The sequence below is a fragment of the Rhinopithecus bieti genome, unplaced genomic scaffold (genome assembly GCF_001698545.2).
Source record: "Rhinopithecus bieti isolate Rb0 unplaced genomic scaffold, ASM169854v2 scaffold_5019, whole genome shotgun sequence".
Taxonomy (NCBI): Eukaryota; Metazoa; Chordata; class Mammalia; order Primates; family Cercopithecidae; genus Rhinopithecus; species Rhinopithecus bieti.
Genome location: NW_016804585.1, coordinates 56,789 through 75,792, shown reverse-complemented (window position 1 = coordinate 75,792; position 19,004 = coordinate 56,789). Strand labels below are relative to the sequence as shown.

At 43.3% G+C, this 19,004-nt stretch overlaps 1 protein-coding gene across 1 annotated transcript in view; it reads right to left on the bottom strand.

The window, feature by feature from the left end:
• The window catches only part of CDK12 (cyclin dependent kinase 12), an 80,362-nt gene that overhangs the window by 25,675 nt on the left and 35,683 nt on the right, over positions 1 to 19,004 (bottom strand). Inside the window, 3 exon segments of the mRNA XM_017869236.1 lie at positions 3,543 to 3,644; positions 5,969 to 6,025; positions 14,716 to 14,905. Coding sequence (XP_017724725.1) covers positions 3,543 to 3,644; positions 5,969 to 6,025; positions 14,716 to 14,905 — 349 coding nt within the window.

The window sequence follows — 19,004 nt, the reverse complement described above, 5'->3', positions numbered from 1 at the left end:
CCGAGTAGCTGGGACTACAGGCGGCCGCCACCTCGCCCGGCTAGTTTTTTGTATTTTTTAGTAGAGACGGGGTTTCACCGTGTTAGCCAGGATGGTCTCCATCTCCTGACCTCGTGATCCGCCCATCTCGGCCTCCCAAAGTGCTGGGATTACAGGCTTGAGCCACCGCGCCCGGCCACTTTGAAATTCTTTAGTTTGACTTAATTTGAGAAAGCAAAACAAACCTAGCTTTTTAAGTGGTACTTTTCTATTAGAATTTGGATCTTTAGGCCGGGCACGGTGGCTCAAGCCTGTAATCCCAGCACTTTGGGAGGCCGAGACAGGCGAATCATGAGGTCAGGAGATCGACACCATCCTGGCTAACATGGTGAAACCCCGTCTCTACTAAAAAATAAAAAAAACTAGCCGGGCGAGGTGGCGGACGCCTGTAGTCCCAGCTACTCGGGATGCTGAGGCAGGAGAATGGCGTAACCCGGGAGGCAGAGCTTGCAGTGAGCTGAGATCCGGCCACTGCACTCCAGCCTGGGCAACAGAGCGAGACTCCGTCTCAAAAAATAATAATAATAAAATAAAAAAGAATTTGGACCTTTAAACAAATTATGTTAAAACACCTTTAAAGATAAATTCTTACTTCCTGCATTCTCTCAAACCCTATTCAGAGATGGAAAAGTAAAAGTAAAATTTAGGCCGGGCCCAGTGGCTGATGCCTGTAATCCTGGCACTTGGGGAGGCCGATGTGGGAGGACTGCTTGAGCCCAGGGATGTGAGACCAGGCTGGGCAACACAGTGAGATCCCAACTCTATAAAAATTAAAGAAAAGTAATATTTAATTCTGCTTTCAACATTAACTGCTACATCAAGTTCTAAGTGTGGTGTTGTCGTCACAGCGGGTAAAATCAGACATTTAAAAAAGAAAAAAGAAAAAAAAACCACTAGGTTTTCAGATTCCCAACATAATTTGCTGTACTAGTCTTTCTAGTTCCTCCTCTTGATTCTAATTTGCACACTAAACTGTCATACCAATTCTCTATAAAAAATTCCATAAAAATATCTTCAGAGAGACTACCATGGATCACCAAAGTAGTAAGTTCACATCAAAACTCAAACAAAATCTTAATTTAATGAGCCACTGGGCTTTGAAGAATGTCTAACTTTCTGTAGTTTTAATTTCCAATTGTGTTTTTCTGTTTTATTTTCTTTTGGTTTCCAGTCCTTTGGTGGGAAGACATCTTCATTATGTAATCAACACTTTGCTACTGCACTGAGGTGGCAGGCTGCACAGACTGAAATAATAGTACCAAACAGAGCTATGAACTTTCCCCATGCATCTTAATGGGGCGTTAACTTTAGAGCCTGGTTGTGACAATTTAAATGCTAATACTGTTAAAGCAAATAGTCCAGAACAAAAACACATCCAGCTTGAGTCAGTAAAATTTAACTAAAGCTTTATTTGATTTGGGTAGGCTACTACAGAAATTATGCTCTTTCTCCACCATTCTGTTGAATTTTAAAATAAAACCCCTGTAGTGCTCCTCTTAAAGACTGACATTACTAGAGGAAGGAAAAGAATGGAAAGAAGTGATCTGCTCCACTGGGAAGTATATATGTTAGAATTGTAAAGTATAAAGGTCAAGGACAGTGTGTGAGTGGGCATAAATCATACAACATAAGATACAATTAACAAACATGGCCCATTTAAAACATCCATGCCCCAACACACAAACTGTAGTTTCTAAATATAATTTTCCACTAAAAGGAACTAAGACTACTTAGAGAAATGGCTGATTCCAGTTCTGGGACAGGAAATAAACAGGACAAGCTTAGAACCAAAAACAAGATGTTTTCTACTATAACACCTACGGTGTGTCAAAAGGACTCAAAATATAGCCTGAATAAGCTCCCAATGGCTAAAGACTGCACAGTTTGAACAAGAATAAGGATAATAACCACAATGGATTAAAATACATCAAGTAAGTTTAAATCCGCGAGTTCATAATAAAACCAAAAAACAAAAACATTTTTCATTGGTCATCTTTGAAGGATACTAGGAAACTACTTCATTATTTTGAAAACTGTTAAATAAAATGAAAGAATTAACCTTCATCCTACCTTTTCTATATTATTTAGACCTGAGTTCAGCCAAACAGATGGGATGATATAAAGCATTCCAATAAGAAATGATATAACTAGAATGTGACCATCATAAAATAACCACAAATGAATTAACAGATGTGGGCAATGGCCAAGTAACTGATAACATCCCAAAAAAAGACTATCACTATTATGTAAAGTGGTGTGTGTGTATAAATCTGCTCATTTAGAACTGCCCTCACAAGGCCATAATAAAAAGCTGACTAGTTTGTACTGGATTGTTTTGTTCTGTTGTTTCAAAATCTTCCACAGACAACATACTCATTTACCGCTTGTACTCTGGGCAGAGGCTCCCACTGCTCCCCACCTCCCAACTCTGATGTACCACTGATTATACAACTTTTGTTAGAAGTATTCAAAACCAACTGTAAAGTAGTTTCAGGGTTTACTACCCTGACCCTGGGTGGGTGGTGAGGAATCAACCTTTAATCCATTTACAATTTGTGAAAAGTAAAAAAGATAAGCTGGGTACGGCAACATGCGCCTGTAGTCACAGCTATTCAGGAGGCTGAGGCAGGAGGACTGCTTGAGCCCAGGAGTTCAAGGATATAGCGTGCTATGATCATGGTTATGAACAGCCACTGGACTCGAGAATAGGCAACATAGAAAGACTCGGTCTCAAACAATAAAAAGATAAAAAATCGGCTGGGCGCGGTGGCTCACGCCTGTAATCCCAGCACTTTGGGAGGCCGAAGCAGGCGGATCACGAGGTCAGGAGATCGAGACCATCCTGGCGAATACGGTGAAACCCCATCTCTACTAAAAATACAAAAAAATTAGCCGGGCGTGGTGGCAGGCGCCTGTAGTCCCAACTTCTAGGGAGGCTGAGGTGGGAGAATGGCGTGAACCCAGGAGGTGGTGGAGCTTGCAGTGAGTGGAGATCGCGCCACTGCACTCCAGCCTGGGCAAGAGAGTGAGACTCCTTCTCAAAAAAAAAAAAAAAAAAAAAGATAAAAAATCATGCTAAAATATATATGTATCATCACAAGGATACAATCTCTGAAATCCAGACTACAAAAGGCTGGATAGGACAAGTGAAATAGTTTCTTCTAAGGAAATTATAAGGAAACAAAATAAATCAAAATTAGGTAACATAGAAGGGGAATGTAAAATTAAAAGATTTGATGTAATCAATTGCAATCTATGAACCTTATTGGATATCTTATTTCCAAATAAGATATCAATTCAAACAAAGTTTAAACAAAAAAAAGAAGAAATCTGTTTTTTAAAAAAAGGGTCTCTGACATTAAGAAATATTCAACAGATTCCCCAGAAATCTGGCCAAAAGTTTATCGCCATAAGAGCTCTAAAAAGCCAGTGTACAGAGAAAACAAAGTACAAGTCAACAATACGTAAGTTACAGACAAGAGAAAAACTTAACAGAACCTTACCCACAGCTCCAAACATCTATGGCTGGTGTGTAACGTTCCTCTCCTAGCAGTAGTTCTGGAGGTCGGTACCACAGAGTAATGACTTTGTTTGTGTAAGGGCGACTGAAATATAAAAAACAACCATGACATAAACTTACAATGGCTTCTGATGAAAAATATTCATATAACTAAATGCAAATAGAAATAGGTGCCAAATGAAGATGAGACTGAAAAACAAATCCATAGCAACCTGACACTCCAAAAGTAAACTGGTCAGAAGTGGGAGATGAAGAAATAACTTCCAGGCTGGGTGTGGTGGCTCACACCTGTAATCCCAGCACTTTGGGAGGCCGAGGTGGGTGGATCACAAGGTCAGGAGATCGAGACCACGGTGAAACCCCGTCTCTACTAAAAATACAAAAAAACTAGCCGGGTGCAGTGGCGGGCACCTGTAGTCCCAGTTACTTGGGAGGCTGAGGCAGGAGAATGGCGTGAACCCGGGAGGCAGAGCTTGCAGTGAGCTGAGATCACACCACTGCACTCCAGCCTGGGTGACAGAGGAAGACTCCGTCTCAAAAAAAAAAAAAAGAAGTAACTTCCAGGCCTAGCATGGTGGCTCATGCCTATAATCCCAACACTTTGGGAGGCCTATAGGGGAGAATCATTTGAGGCCAGTTCAAGACCAGCCTGGTCAACATTGCAAGATCTCACCTCTATTTTTTTTTTTTTTTTTTTTTTTGAGACGAAGTCTTGCTCTGTCCCCCAGGCTGGAGCAGTGTACCATCTCCGCTATTCAAACTCTGCATCCCGGGTTCATGCCATCTCCTGCCTCAGCCTCCCGAGTAGCTGGGACTACAGCACCCACCACCATATACCGCTCATTTTTTGATTTTTAGTAGAGACCGGAGTTCCACCCTGTGACCAGGGATGGTCCCTTGATCTCCTGACCTCAGGTGATCCACCCACCGCTGGGCCTCCCAAAGTGCCTGGGATGACAAGGCGTGAGCCACCGCCGCCTGCCTATTAAAAGAAAAGGAAAAAGCCAAGGCCGCGGTGGCTCACCCTGTTCCCAGCACATTTGGGAGGCCGAGTGGGATGATCACCTAAGGTTGAATTCCGAGAGCAGCGTGACAACCAAGGAAAAACCCGTCTCCCCACTAAAAATACAAATTAGCCAGCGTGGGTGGTGCAGGCTGTAATGCCCAGTTAGTTGGGAGCTGAGGAAGGGGAAATTGCTTGAACCGGAAGCAGAGGTTCCAGTGAATCCAAGATCGTGCCATTACACTCCAGCCTGGGCAACAATGGCCAAAGTCTCCGGGAAAGAAAAAGAAAAAGGAAGAGAAGAGAAAAGAGAGAGAAATAAATAACTTCCATTCTAACTTTTATTTATTCCAGCAGGAGATTGCAAGAATTAGATAAATTTGCTGCCTAAAATCTAAGTGACCAACCTGCAGATAATAAGGGAACCTAACAGTTGGCAACTTGCCCAGAATACAGAATATCCGGAATAAAAAAAGATTTAGCTGGGTGCAGTGCTCATGCCTGTACCCACACTTTGAGAAGCATGAGGCAGATGAAATCGACGAGGTCAGGAGTTGAGACCAGCCTGGCCAACATGGTGAACCCCGTCCTACAAAAAATACAAAAATTAGCTGGGAAAGGGTGGCACCTGGTAATCCCAGCTACTCGGGAGGCTGAGACAGGAGAATTCTTGACCTGAGAGGTGGAGGTTCAGTGAGTGGAATCATGTCTCTATCTCTACTACACCAGTGACAGAGTAGACTCGTCTCAAAAAAAAAAAAAAACAAAAAGAAAAGGCCAGCAAGTGGCATGCCTGTAATCCCTAGTACTCTGGGAGGCCAAGTGGGTAGATCATGAGGTCAGGAGATCGAGACATCCTGGCAACCATGGTGAAACCCTTCCTCTAAAACACAAAAAATGTAGCCAGGGCATGGTGGCGGGCGCCTTGTAAGTCCCAAGCTACTCGGGAGGCTGAGCCAGGGAGAATGGGCTGACCTGGGAGGCAGAGCTTGCAGTGAGCCGAGATGACCACTGCACTGCTGGTCTGGGCGACTAAGCAAGACTTTCTCAAAAAAAAAAAAAAAAAAAAAAATTATTGGCTGGTTGCGGTGGCTCATGTCTATAATCCCAGCACTTTGGGAGGCTGAGGCAGGTAGATAGCTTGAGCCCAGGAGTTCAATACTACCCTGGGCAACATAGCAAAACCCTTTCTCTACTAAAAATACAAAAATTAGCCAGGTGTGATGGTACCCACCTATGGTCCCAGCTACTTGTGAGATTAGGGTGGGAGAATCACCTGAGCCCACAGAGGTTGAGGCTGCAGTGAGCTGAGATCAAGCCATGCACTCCAGCCTGAGCAACAGAGTAAGACCCTGCCTCAAAAAAACAAACCTTATTTCCCATATGTAATTTTATTAATGCCTTACCTCTCTTCAGAGTTATAGAGCCGAGCAAGTCCAAAATCTGCTAGTTTGATTTGCCCACTGTAAAACAAAAAACAATTATTTTCATAAGCAATAGTTGTGGCCTCCAAAATACACCTGAAAAGTCATGCGCCAAGTTAGGAGCTAAAGGAATTACAAAAATAAACTTTAACTTCTGCTCTCTTCGTTCTACTCTTTTCTCTTTCTTTTTTAAAAATTTCATACAGGCCAGGCGCGGTGGCTCAAGCCTGTAATCCCAGCACTTTGGGAGGCCGAGACGGGCGGATCACGAGGTCAGGAGATCGAGACCATCCTGGCTAACACGGTGAAACCCCGTCTCTACTAAAAAAATACAAAAAAACTAGCCGGGCGATGTGGCAGGTGCCTGTAGTTCCAGTTACTCAGGAGGCTGAGGCAGGAGAATGGCGTAAACCCGGGAGGCGGAGCTTGCAGTGAGCTGAGATCCAGCCACTGCACTCCAGCCCAGAGGACAGAGCGAGACTCCGTCTCAAAAAAAAAAAAAGAAAAAGAAAAAAAAAGACAAAAACCTTTTTTGACTAGTTCAATTATAATGCTGTAGGCTTTAAAAAAAAAACAAACTACTATTACATTTTCTGAATTTGACTCCTTAGCTAAGTTTATTTCATGGTAAACAACAGTACCTAGAACCTGCTAGATTAAATACTTATTGTTGGGAAAAAAAGAAATGAGCTGTTCTAGATTGAGAAAGATTTAAGAGGGCAAACAGACTGGGCATGGTGGCTCACACCTGTAATCCCAGAACTTTGGGAGGCCACTGCACTCTAGCCTAGGCAACAGAGCAAGACCCTATCTCTGAAAAAACAAGCAAAGAAACCCAGTTTCCTGGGCCCCATTCTTAGAGATGCTGACTCAGTAGAACGTGGCTCATGAATCTGCATTTCTAGCAGGCCCATATGTGATGCCAATGCAGCTGGCCTGAGAATCAGGCTTTGAGAATCACTTCAAGGAGATCCCAACCATGTTTCACTCTGCTCAGTAATGTTTCTTTTTTTTTTTTTTTTTGGAGACAGAGTCTCACTCTATCACCCACGCTGGAGTGCAGTGGTGCAACCGTGGCTCACTGCAGCCTTGATGATCTCCCGGGTTCAAGTGATTCTCTAGCCTCAGCCTCCCGAGTAGCTGGGACTACAGGCATGCACCAATATGCTCAGCTAATTATTTTATTTTTTTGTAGAGACAGAGTTCCCCTGTGTTGCCCAGACTGGTCTTAAATTCCTGTGCTCAAGTGATCCTCCCTCCTCAGCCTCCCAAAGAGCTGGAAGTACAGGCACGGGCCACCATGACTGGCCTCTGCTCAATATTCTATCCTTGACAGTGATATAAAGGAATTCTGTTTTTTTTAAGTTCCAGGGTACACGTGCAGGTTTGTTACACAGGTAAATGTGTGCCATGGTGGTGTGCTGCACCTCTTGACCCATCACCAAAGTATTAAGCCCAACAAGCATTAGTTATTTTTCCTGATGCTCTCTCTCCTCCTGCATGAAGGAATAATTTTGAAAACTGCAAGGCAAAATGTTGGGAATCTATTTTAAAACTCTTTATTCATTGGAGGGGGTGGACAACGCAAAAAAACCCAACAACTATTTATTGACTACTTTGGATTATGATCATTATCTAAATTCCTGTAACCTCTTTAGTCATATTTACAGCCTTGCTACCTCTTAGGGCAAGAAAAGCCAGCTCGCTCTCTTACAGGAAGCCAATGTAGGTGTCTAATAGCTCAGATCAGGCAAAAAAATGAGATACAGATTGCGCATCCAAATCCAAAAATCTGAAATCCAAAAATTTTCAGAACCTTTTCCCCGTCTCTGTCTGAAGCAAAATCTGAAACTTTTTGAGTGCCAACATGATACTCAAAGGATATACTCACTGGAACATTTCAGATTTGGGATGTTCAGAACCAGTAAATATAATGTAAATATTCCAAAATCTACAAAAATCTGAAATCCAAAAGAATTTTCATCTCAAGTACAGGGGATACTGAATATGTAGTACAGAAAAAAGGCCAAGAGGTGCTCCCCAAAATATGAACATGGGACAATATTAAAACAAGGTAACTACCAGCAACAAACTTCTACATTAAATCAATGCTTATTCCTAGTCAAGTTAAAGGTACCTTATCCATTTGCCCCAAACACCATTACGTTAAGTTCAATTTATAAGCAAATTGTGAGAAAAGCAGAAAGAAACAGTTAACTTATATTGAGATAAAGATGATCCTCAAATTACTTGGTATCCTTACTCTGAAAGCCTGAGACGATTCAAGATTCAAGGCACATAGTATGACTGAAAGTTAAAATAGAAATGGATATATAGTTACAGAAATCAGGGTAGACCTGAATATCACCAGCATCTAACATATTTCCTGCCTGGCTCATACTAGGTACTAAATAAATGTTTATTAAATGAATTTAGTCTGCTATAGAACCTGTTGATAGCACTTTTTTTTTTTTTTTTTTCCCCAAAAAGATTGAGTTTCACTCTTGTTACCCAGGCTGGAGTGCAATGGCGCTATCTCGGCTCACTTGCAACCTCTGCCTCCCGAGTGGCTGGGATTATAGGCATGCACCATCACTCATGGCTAATTTTGTATTTTTAGTAGAGATGGCGTTTCTCCATGTTGGTCAGGCTGGTCTTGAACTCCCTACCTCAGGTGATCCACCTGCCTTGGCCTCCCAAAGTGCTGGGATTACAGGCATGAGCCACCAAGCCAGGCCGCTGATAGCACTTTTACTGACTCCTGCTTTTCCTTCCAACTAAACCATTAAGGTGACTCAGTATGAAGTGTGGAAGTATTGGTAACTTTTTGCAATATAAAATAGAACAGGCTGGGTGCAGTGGCTCACGCCTGTAGTCCCAACACTTTGGGAGACCGAGGCAGGCGGATCATTTAAGTCAGGAGTTTGAAACCAGCCTGGTGAAACCAGGTGAAACCCCGTCTCTACTAAAAATACAAACATCAGATGGGCGTGGCGTCGGACACCTATAGTCCTAGACACTTGGGAGGCTGAGGCAGGAGAATCGCTTGAACGTGGGAGGCCGAGGTTGCAGTGAGCCGAGATTGTGCCACTGCACTCCAGCCTAGGTGACACGGCGAGACTCCATCTCAAAAAATAAAATATAAAATAAATAAATAAATAAAATAAAATAAAATACAAAAGAAGTGCCATCATACTGTTTATGTCCTGTCTCAAAGGAATAAGATGAATACAGAAATATGTGGAGAATTCTTTCTGAGACCATGGTTTAACATTTTTGCCTTTTGACAAGACCTTCAAGTACACAGTGCCTCCACTCCCTCCCAGTTCAGCCCTCTCTCACATAATACTTCCTTCCCTTGCCTGCCTGGACCCCTTGGTTAATTAACCAAACTACTGTCTTCCTGGTTCCCTTAGCTTGTGATATAGCTAATCCATAAGTCCCTAATTCTGGATCATTAGAAAATCTGCCTTTTCCGCTCTACCTAGAGAGCTGAACACAAGTGCGAAGAATAAAAATCACATAATTGGCTGGGCGTGGTGGCTCACACCTGTAATCCTAGCACTTTAGGAGGCTGAGGTGGGTGTGGGTGGATCACTTGAGGTCAGAGGTTTGAGACCTAGCTTGGCCAACATGGTGAAACCCCATCTCTAAAAATACAAAAATTAGCCAGGTGTGGTGGCATGCGCCTGTAGTCCCAACTACTCGGGAGACGGAGGCAGGAGAACTGCTTGAACCCGGGAGGCAGAGGTTGCAGTGAGCCGAGATAGCGCCACTGCACTCCAGCCTGGGTGACAGAGTGAGACTCCATCTCAAAAAAAATAAAAATAAAAAATTATAAAATCATATTGTATGGTGCCACTGCAAAATGTGTGATTTTCCTCTCTCTGTTAATTCCTGAATGCTACTGATTAGTCCTTTTACTTGCCTGTAATCCGCAACTTCCATTCAGTAAGGCTGTCATTAGAGACCTTTGGCATTCTCCTTAATGCTCTAATCCATCCCCTACCCTCTTACACTTACTTAATAAATGATCTTCTTCAGTGAAAAAATTAAAGTCATTAGGTGAGAGGTACTTAACATCCTACCTTTTTCCAGTAAACTTACTTCCATCTATAATCTTACTTTCCTCTTTCCTTTTAATTACAGGTATCCCTCAGTATATCTATGGGATTGGTTCTAAGACTCCCATATATACCAAAATTCAAGCAAACTCAAGTCCTGCAGTAGGCTTTACAGAACCAGCATATATGAAACACTGGTACTCCATATACACAAGTTTCATATACTGCAAACATTGTTTTTTATTCGTCTTTGGTTGGATAAAAATCTGTGTATAAGTGGACATGCCACAGTTGAAACCCATGTTGTTCAAGGTTCAACGACACATAAAAAGTATGTCAATCTCTTTTCTTGACCAAGGATAATCAATCCCTCCACCTGTGGCCTCGATCCCATCTATTCTAGAACCTTGCTCCTTTAAATTATTTTGGTTCTTTGCCAAATCTTTTTTATTTTTTATTTTTTTATTTTTTTTGAGACGGAATCTCGCTCTGTCACCAGGGTGGAGTGCCGTGGCGCGATCTCAGCTCACTGCAACCTCCGCCTCCCGGGTTCAAACGATTCTCCTGCCTCAACCTCCTGAGTAGCTGGGACTACAGGCATGTGCCTCCATATCCAGTTAGTTTTTGTATTTTCAGTAGTGACGGGGTTTCACCATATTGGCCAGGATGGTCTCGATCTCTTGACCTTGTGATCCGCCCGCCTCGGCCTCCCAAAGTGCTGGGATTACAGGCGTGAGCCACCACACCCGGCCTTTTTTTTTTTTCCGAGACAGAGTCTTGCTCTGTTGCCAGGCTAGAGTGCAGTGGCGCAATCTCAACTCACTGCAACCTCCGTCTCCCAGGTTCAAGTGATTCTCCTGCCTCAGCCTCCCAAGTAGCTGGGATTACAGTCACGTGCCACCACACCCAGCTAATTTTTTGTATTTTAGTAGAGACAGGGCTTTACCATGTTGGGCAAGATGATCTCGATCTCCTGATCTCGTGATCCGCCCACCTCGGCCTCCCAAAGTGCTGGGATTACAGGCGTGAGCCACTGTGCCCAGCCCCCAAATCTTTAACTGCTCCCTTTGTATAGATTTTCTCTCTCCTTAGCATTTTTTTTTTTTTTTTTTTTTTGAGACAGGGTCTTGCTCTGTCACCCAGGCTGGAGTGCAGTGGTGCAATCTCTGCGTCCCAGGTTCAAGCAATTCTCATGCCTTGGCCTCCTGGGCCTGGGACGGGATTAGAGGCATGCACCACCAAGCTCAGCTAATTTTTGTACTTTTAGTAGAGACAGAGTTTTGCTATGTTGGCCAGGCTGGTCTCGAACTCCTAGCATCAAGTGACCTGCCCAGCTCAGCCTCCCAAAGTGTTAAGATTTCACATGTGAGCCACCACATTGGCCTCCCCTTAGCATTTAAATGTATTCAAATATCTGCCGTCCTTAAAATTAAAAATTAAAGACACCCCCTATCACTACCTTCCCATTAATTGTGCTACTCATCCCCTTACTCCATACTAATATCACTACTGACCTTTTAATTTTCAGATTCTCTTATAATTTGCCTGCATCATCTGACATCAATGATCACTCCCTTCTTAAACTTGCCTATCTTGCATTCATATTTTCCTTATTTTCTTCCTATCTCTCTGACAATTTCTCTTGGGTGACATTTCTGATATATTTTCTATGCTTGGTAACTACCAAATCTGTACTGGTAGTTTGGAATTCCCAAATGACCGTGTGCTATTAAATATCACTACCCTGGATATATAAAAGACATATCCAAAAGAGATTTGCCTGTTACCCCATCCATCCTACTCTTCTGTCTTCCTTGTATTGGCTAGTAGTGCCACCCATCTAGATAGTTTTTCAAGCCAGAAACTTCTGAGTGGTCTTACTTTCTCTAATTCACTATCTACCATTCACTCATTCAACCAAAGTCTACAGATCTACTGAGTCCATCCCTACTAGTAGTGTCTGGGTTATGTCAAGCACTGACCATTTCTTACAAAGTTCTTAAGAGGGTCTCTCTCTGCCTCCAGTTTATGAGCATAAAGTGATAATTTGGCGACCTTTCCAAAACAGAAGACTGACTGCCTCTCTCTTCTATACAAAATGATTTGGTCTCATTTATACTTTGTAATTAAAATATAATGAACATCAAGGAATCCAACTCTGTTCTTCTCTCTACCTCTTGCCAACTGTTCTCTCTCTTCCTTGCCCAGCTGACAACCCTTCACCGTTTTCTCCAGGCCGTCTCACCCAGAGGTCTGAGTAGACACAGCTAAGTGGGTAAGGGAAGAGGCTGGATGGATCAGGCTAGACCATGGGATTCCTGTATCCTGCTTAGCAACCTGAGGAGGAAATTCAATTTAGTCTGGGACCTCATCAGCTTTCTGACTCTGGAAAGTCAGGAAGCAAAAGGGGCCTTACCCACCAGAAAGGACACCAAACGGAGCTGCAATTATTCCCTGCTTTGAGACATCTCCTCATGGAGGAGTAAAGGGAACAGCAGAAAGTATACTATAATATAGGCCAGAAGTTCTTAATGCATTATTTACTATAGATGGAGAGTCACCAACCTCCAACTTTACTAGGAATTATGAGTCAGAGAAAGCAACATAAATACGCTTTTGACCGGACGCAGTGGCTCACGCCTGTAATACCAGCACCTTGGGAGGCCAAGGCGGGCAGATACTTGAGGTCAGGAGTTCAAGTCCAGCCTGGCCAATCTCTACTAAAAAAAGAAAAATTAGCTGGGCATGGTGGCGGACACTTGTAATCCCAGCTACAAAGGAGGCTGAGGCAGGAGCATCGCCTGAATCCAGGAGTTGGAGGTTGCAGTGAGATCCTGCCATTGAACTCCAGCCTGGGCGACAGAGTGATTAGACTCAGACTAAGATTATTTCTTTTTTTGAGATGGAGTCTCGCTCTGTCGCCCAGGCTGGATTGATCTCACCTCACTGCAACCTCCACCTCCTGGGTTCAAGTTATGCTGATCCTTGTCAAATACAGATAAAGTTTAAGTTCCTAAGTGGGGCATACAAGATCCATAAATGCGCTCTATGTAACTATCCAGCTTCATCTCTTGGCCGTTATGTGCTTCCCTTTTCTTACTCTAGAAATACTGACCTGTTTACAGGTTTCCAGACATAACATGTTATTTTCATGTTTATGTGCTTTTGTGGCATGCAGCTTCTTCTGCCTAGAAATTTGATCACCCACTATCAGTTTTTCAGATAAATTCTTATTCATTCCTCAAGGCTACATCTTTCCAGATACTCTCAAATTCAAAGGGAAAAAAATAATTGAGCTTAATAAAAGTTTACTGAACTGAGTAATTTATTTCTCCTGCAAAAGTTTTGAGTTCCAGTGTTCAATCGTCTCATGTGAGCCTTTTAGAGCTAAAATCTGGAAAGTCCCAGGAAACCATGCAAGATTGGTTATTCTACACCATAAAGAGAGGAAATGTGTCATAATCTTTCTTTTTTCCTATATAATGTCTGCCCCAGATAAAACTGAACCGAAATGTTTAAAACAATGAGTCAATCAGACAAAAATAGAGGTAAACAACCTAATTACCTAAAGAACTAAATACTTGCCCGATTTAAATGGTACCAGATTTGTTCTTTATTCCTCAGCAAGTAGGGCTGTTAAAGAAACTAGTGTGCCAGAGCCAGACGCAGTGGCTCACACCTGTAATCCCAGCACTTTGGGAGGCCGAGGTGGGCGGATCACAAGGTCAGGAGATCAAGACCATCCTGGCTAACACGGTGAAACCCCACCTCTACTAAAAATACAAAAAATCAGCTGGGTGTGGCGGCGGGTGCCTGTAATCCCAGCTACTCAGGAGGCTGAGGCAGGAGAATGGCGTGAACCCGGGAGACAGAGCTTGCGGTGAGCTGAGACCACGCCACTGCACTCCAGCCTGGGCGACAGAGCGAGACTCTGTCTCAAAAACAAAACAAAAAAAAAACTAGTGTGCCGGGCGCAGTGGCTCACACCTGTAATCCCAGCACTTTAGGAGGCTAAGGCGGGTGGATCACGAGGTCAGGAGTTCAAGACCAGCCTGGCCAATATAGTGAAACCCCATCTCTACTAAAAATACAAAAATTAGCTGAGCATGGTGCCGGGTGCCTGTAATCCCAGCTACTCGGGAGGCTGAGGCAGGAGAATCACTTGAACATGGGAAGTGGAGGTTGCAGTGAGCTGAGATCACGCCACTACACTCCAGCCTGGACAACAAGAGTGAAACTCCGTCTCAAAAAAAAAAAAAACCTACTGTGCATAATACCTCTGATATTACCAATGCAGTATAGGCAAATAAACAGAAAAGAAGAAAGCAGATGATAAAAAACTTCTGATGAATTAACACCTGTTCATCACCAAATTCCTGCTTGTTTACACTATTAAAACCTATGAGTAAGTACTGGGCTGAAAAGGCCAATCACCAACTGCACATCAATGTTTACTCAGAAAGCTGGTAACCGAGAAAGGCTCAAGAACAGCCGAAGGAGCAGGCATGTTTCTCCCACACTGAACATAGGGAATATCACTAAAAACTCAATGTGTGTGTGAATACTGCACTATTAGGTCTAATTATAATACCAATTAACCATTTGAAACTAAAAAGGTCAGAGGAAAAGAGGAAAGAGATTAATCTTATTTGGTTACTATGTTACCTGTTATTCAGCAAAATGTTAGAACACTTAATATCCCGATGCAGGAAATTCTTTTTGTGACAGTAATCCAATCCTTCCATTAGCTGTTTCATGAACGACTTGATATGGTCTTCAGAAAAGTGCACCAAACCAGATTCTAGCAGTCCCATTAAGTCATGGTCCATATACTCAAATACAAGGTAAAAGGCACCTACACGAGACGAAAAAAAGTTAAAAACAAGAAAAAAAAAGAATGCTGAAGTAACAATGCCTCAATCCTAATATAATTTTGGAGTTGACCATAGGCTGTCTAGAAAAAACCCTTGCATTTTATAGATGAAGAAACTGAAACTAAGAGTAGTTGAATAATTAGCCCTTCCTAATAATAAGTAACAGAGCTAACATTTGAATTAATCTTCTGTGGCTGGGCACGGTGGCAGATGCCTGTAATTCCAGCACTTTGGGAGGCCGAGGAGGGCGGGTCACTTGAGGTCATGAGTTCAACACCAGCCTGCTCAACATGGTGAAACCCCATTTTGACTAAAAAAAAAAATACAAAAATTAGTTGGGCATGGGTGGCACGTGCCTATAATCCCAGCTACTTGAGGTCAGGAGTTCAAGACAAGCTTGGCCAACATGGTGAAACCCTAACTCTGCTAAAAATACAAAAATTACCTGGGCGTGGTGGCATGCACCTGTAATTCCAACTACTCAGGGAGGCTGAGGCATGAGAATTACTTGAACCTGGGAGGCGGAGGTTGCAGTGAGCCAAGACAGTGGCACTGCACTCCAGCCTGGGTGAAAAGAGCAAGATTCCGTCTCAAAAAAAATAAAGGAAAAAAATAAAATCGTAGTATTTAAAATTGAGAGAAAATGAATCAATGAATTCAATCCCTTAAATTTGGGGCTGTGTTCAGTGACTCATGCCTGTAATCCCCACATTTTGAGGAGCTGAGGTGAGAGGATTGCCTGAGCTTTGGAAACCAGACTGGGCAAAATAGTGAGACAGCATCTCCACAAAAAAATTTATAAATTAGCTAGGTGTGATGGTGCTTGCCTATATTCCTGGATACTTGGGAGGCCGAAGCAAGAGAATCATATGAGCCCAGGAGTTCGAGGCTACAATAAGCTGTGATTGCACCAATGTACTCTAGCCTAGGTGAGAAAGCAAGATTCTGTCTACAAAAAACTAAAAAAAAAGTAGTATGGCCAGGCGCGGTGGCTTACGCCTATAATCCCAGCACTTTGGGAGGCCAAGGTGGGCAGATCACTTGAGATCAGGAGTTTGAAACCAGCCCGGCCCACACGGTGAAACTTCATCTCTACTAAAAACACAAAACAGTTAGCCGGGCGTGGTGGTGCACACTTGTAATCCCAGCTACTTGGGAGGCTGAGGCAGGAGAACTGCTTGAACCCAGGAGGTGGAAATTGCAGTCAGCTGAGATCATGCCACTGTACTCCAGCCTGGCCGACACAGCAAGACTCCATCTCAAAAAAAAGAGAGAGAAAAAAAAAGTATCTTGGAGAGATTTAGTTAAGACCTCAAATTAATAAGAAAAACACTAAAATTGCAAAAAATACGTAGGCAAAGGACACCTCAAAAAAGAGACCAGGTATGTTGGCTAATGCCTATAACCCCAGCAATTTAGGAGGCCAAAGCAGGAGGACGGCTTGAGGCCCAGAGTTCAAGACCAGGCTGGGTTGGCCGGGCACGGTGGCTCACACCTGTAATCCCAGCACTATGGGAGGCCAAGACAGGAGGATCACAAGGTCAGGAGATCGAGACCATCCTGGTTAACACAGTGAAACCCCGTCTCTACTAGAAATACAAAAAAATGAGCCAGGCGTGGTGGTGGGCGCTCGTAGTCCCAGCTACTCGGGAGGCTGAGGCAGGAGAATGGCGTGAACCTGGGAGACAGAGCTTGCAGTGAGCAGAGATCACGCCATTGCACTCCAGCCTGGGCGACTGAGTGAGACTCCATCTCAAAAAAAAAACAAAAAAAAACAAAAAAAACCGACCAGGCTGGGCAACACAGCAAAATCCTGTTTCTACCAAAATTTTTAAACATCAGCCAGGAGTGCTGTCTAGTCCTAGTTACTTGGGAGTCTGAGTCAGGAGGATCACCTGAACCCAGGAGTTCAGTTACAGTGAGCTGTGATCATGTCACTGCACTGCAGCCTGGGTGACAGAGCAAGATTCTGTCTCAAAAAACAAAAAAAAGAGAGAAAGAGAGAGGGAGAGAATGTAAAAGTAGTAACACAGAGAAGACCCAAAATATTAGGAATATAATCCAAAATGACATTGGCTGGGTGCGGTGTCTGTAATCCCAGCACTTTAGGAGGCCAAGGTGAGCAGACTGCTTGAGCCCAGGAGTTAGAGACCTGCCTGGGCAACATAGAGAGATCCCATTTCTACTAAAAATATAAAAAATCAGCTGGATGTGGTGGTGCATGCCTGTTGTCCCAGCTAATCAGGAGGCTGAGGCATGGAGAATCACTTGAGCCTAGAGGTTGAGGATATAATGAACTATGATCACCACTGTACTCCAGCCTGGGTGACACACTGAGACTCTGTCTCAAAAAATAAAAATTAAATTAAAATAATATATAAAATAATAATATCATACTTAACCTATCCAGATAACAATTTTTTTTTTGGAGACAGGGTCTTGATCTGTTGCCCAGGCTCAAGTACAGCGACACAATCTCGGCTCACTGCAACCTCTACCTCCTGGGTTCAAGCAATTCTCCTGCCTCAACTTTCCCAGTAGCTGGGATTAAAAGTGCCCAGCACCATGCCCAGTGAATTTTTGCATTTTTAGTAGAGAGGGGTTTCACCATGTTGGCCAGGCTTGTCTCAAACTCCTGACTTCAGGTGATCCGCCTGCCTTGGTCTCCCAAAGTACTGGGATTATAGGCATGAGCAACCACACCTAGTCCAGAAGACAATTTTTAAAAAAGATATACTTGGCCGGGTACACTGGCTCACGTCTGTAATCCCAGCACTTTGGGAGGCCAAGGTGGGCGATCACCTGGGGTCAGGAGTTTGAGACCAGCCCAGCCAGATGGCGAAACCTTGTCTCTAATAAAAATACCAAAATTAGCCGGCAGTGGTGGCGTGCGCCTGTAATCCCACCTAATCCAAAGGCTGAGGCAGGAGAATCACTTGAACACAGGAGGCGGACGTTGCAGTGAGCTGAGACTGCATCACTGCACTTGAGCCTGGGCGACAGAGTGAGACTCCTTCTCAAAATTAAAAAAAAAAAAAAGATATACTCAATGTTGGGGATGATACACTGAGATGGATACCCACTGGATATACTATTTTTCTTAAAAGGAATCTGACATTAAATATGAAAATCCATTTGACCAAATAACTCTTACATCAAAAATGCTATACAATGAAAATAAATCATAACGCAAAGATTTATGCAGAAAGATACTCAAGGCATTGCTATTACGTTTTTTGGGTTTTTTTTTTTGAGACAGAGTTTTGCTCTTGTCACCCAGGCTGGAGTACAATGGCGTGATCTCCACTCACTGCAACCTCCGCCTACCGGGTTCAAATGATTCTCCTGTCTCAGCCTCCCAAGCAGCTGAAGATTACAGGTGCTTGCCACCATGCCCAGCTAAATATTGTATTTTTAGTAGAGATGGGGTTTCACCATTTTGGCCAGGCTGGTCTCGAACTCCTGACCTCAGGTGATCAACCCAACTCGGCCTCCCAAAGTGTTGGGATTACAGAGATGAGTCACTGCACCTGGCCTATTATTTTTTTTTATTGAAAATTGGCAACTAATTGCTCAAAAGGGACTGGTAAATTTGGGTTCATGTTTATGCATAGCCATTAAAATGTGTTAATGATATGAGAAATTGCTTATGACAACACTAAATAACCTTTATAATAATTGCTTATTATACAACACTAAATAATCTTTGATCTTAGCTTTGTTAAAATAAATACAGTAGATATGGCATAAAGTACTAAAAGCAGGGCTTTCAAAGTACTAAAAGCAGGGCTGAGTGTGGTGGCTCACCCTTGTAATCCCGGCTCTTTGGCAGGCTGAGGCGGATGATTGAGGTCGGGAGTTCGAGACCAGCCTGGTCAACATGGTGAAACCTGGTCTCTACTAAAATTATAAAAATTAGCTGGGAGTAGTGGCACGTGCCTGTAATCCCAGCTACCCAGCTACCTGGGAGGCTGAGGCAGGAGAATCGCTTGAACCTGGGAAGTGGAGGTTGCAGTAAGCCAAGATAGAGCCAATGGACTCCAGCCTGGGTGAGAGAGTGAAACTCTTGTCTCAAAAAAA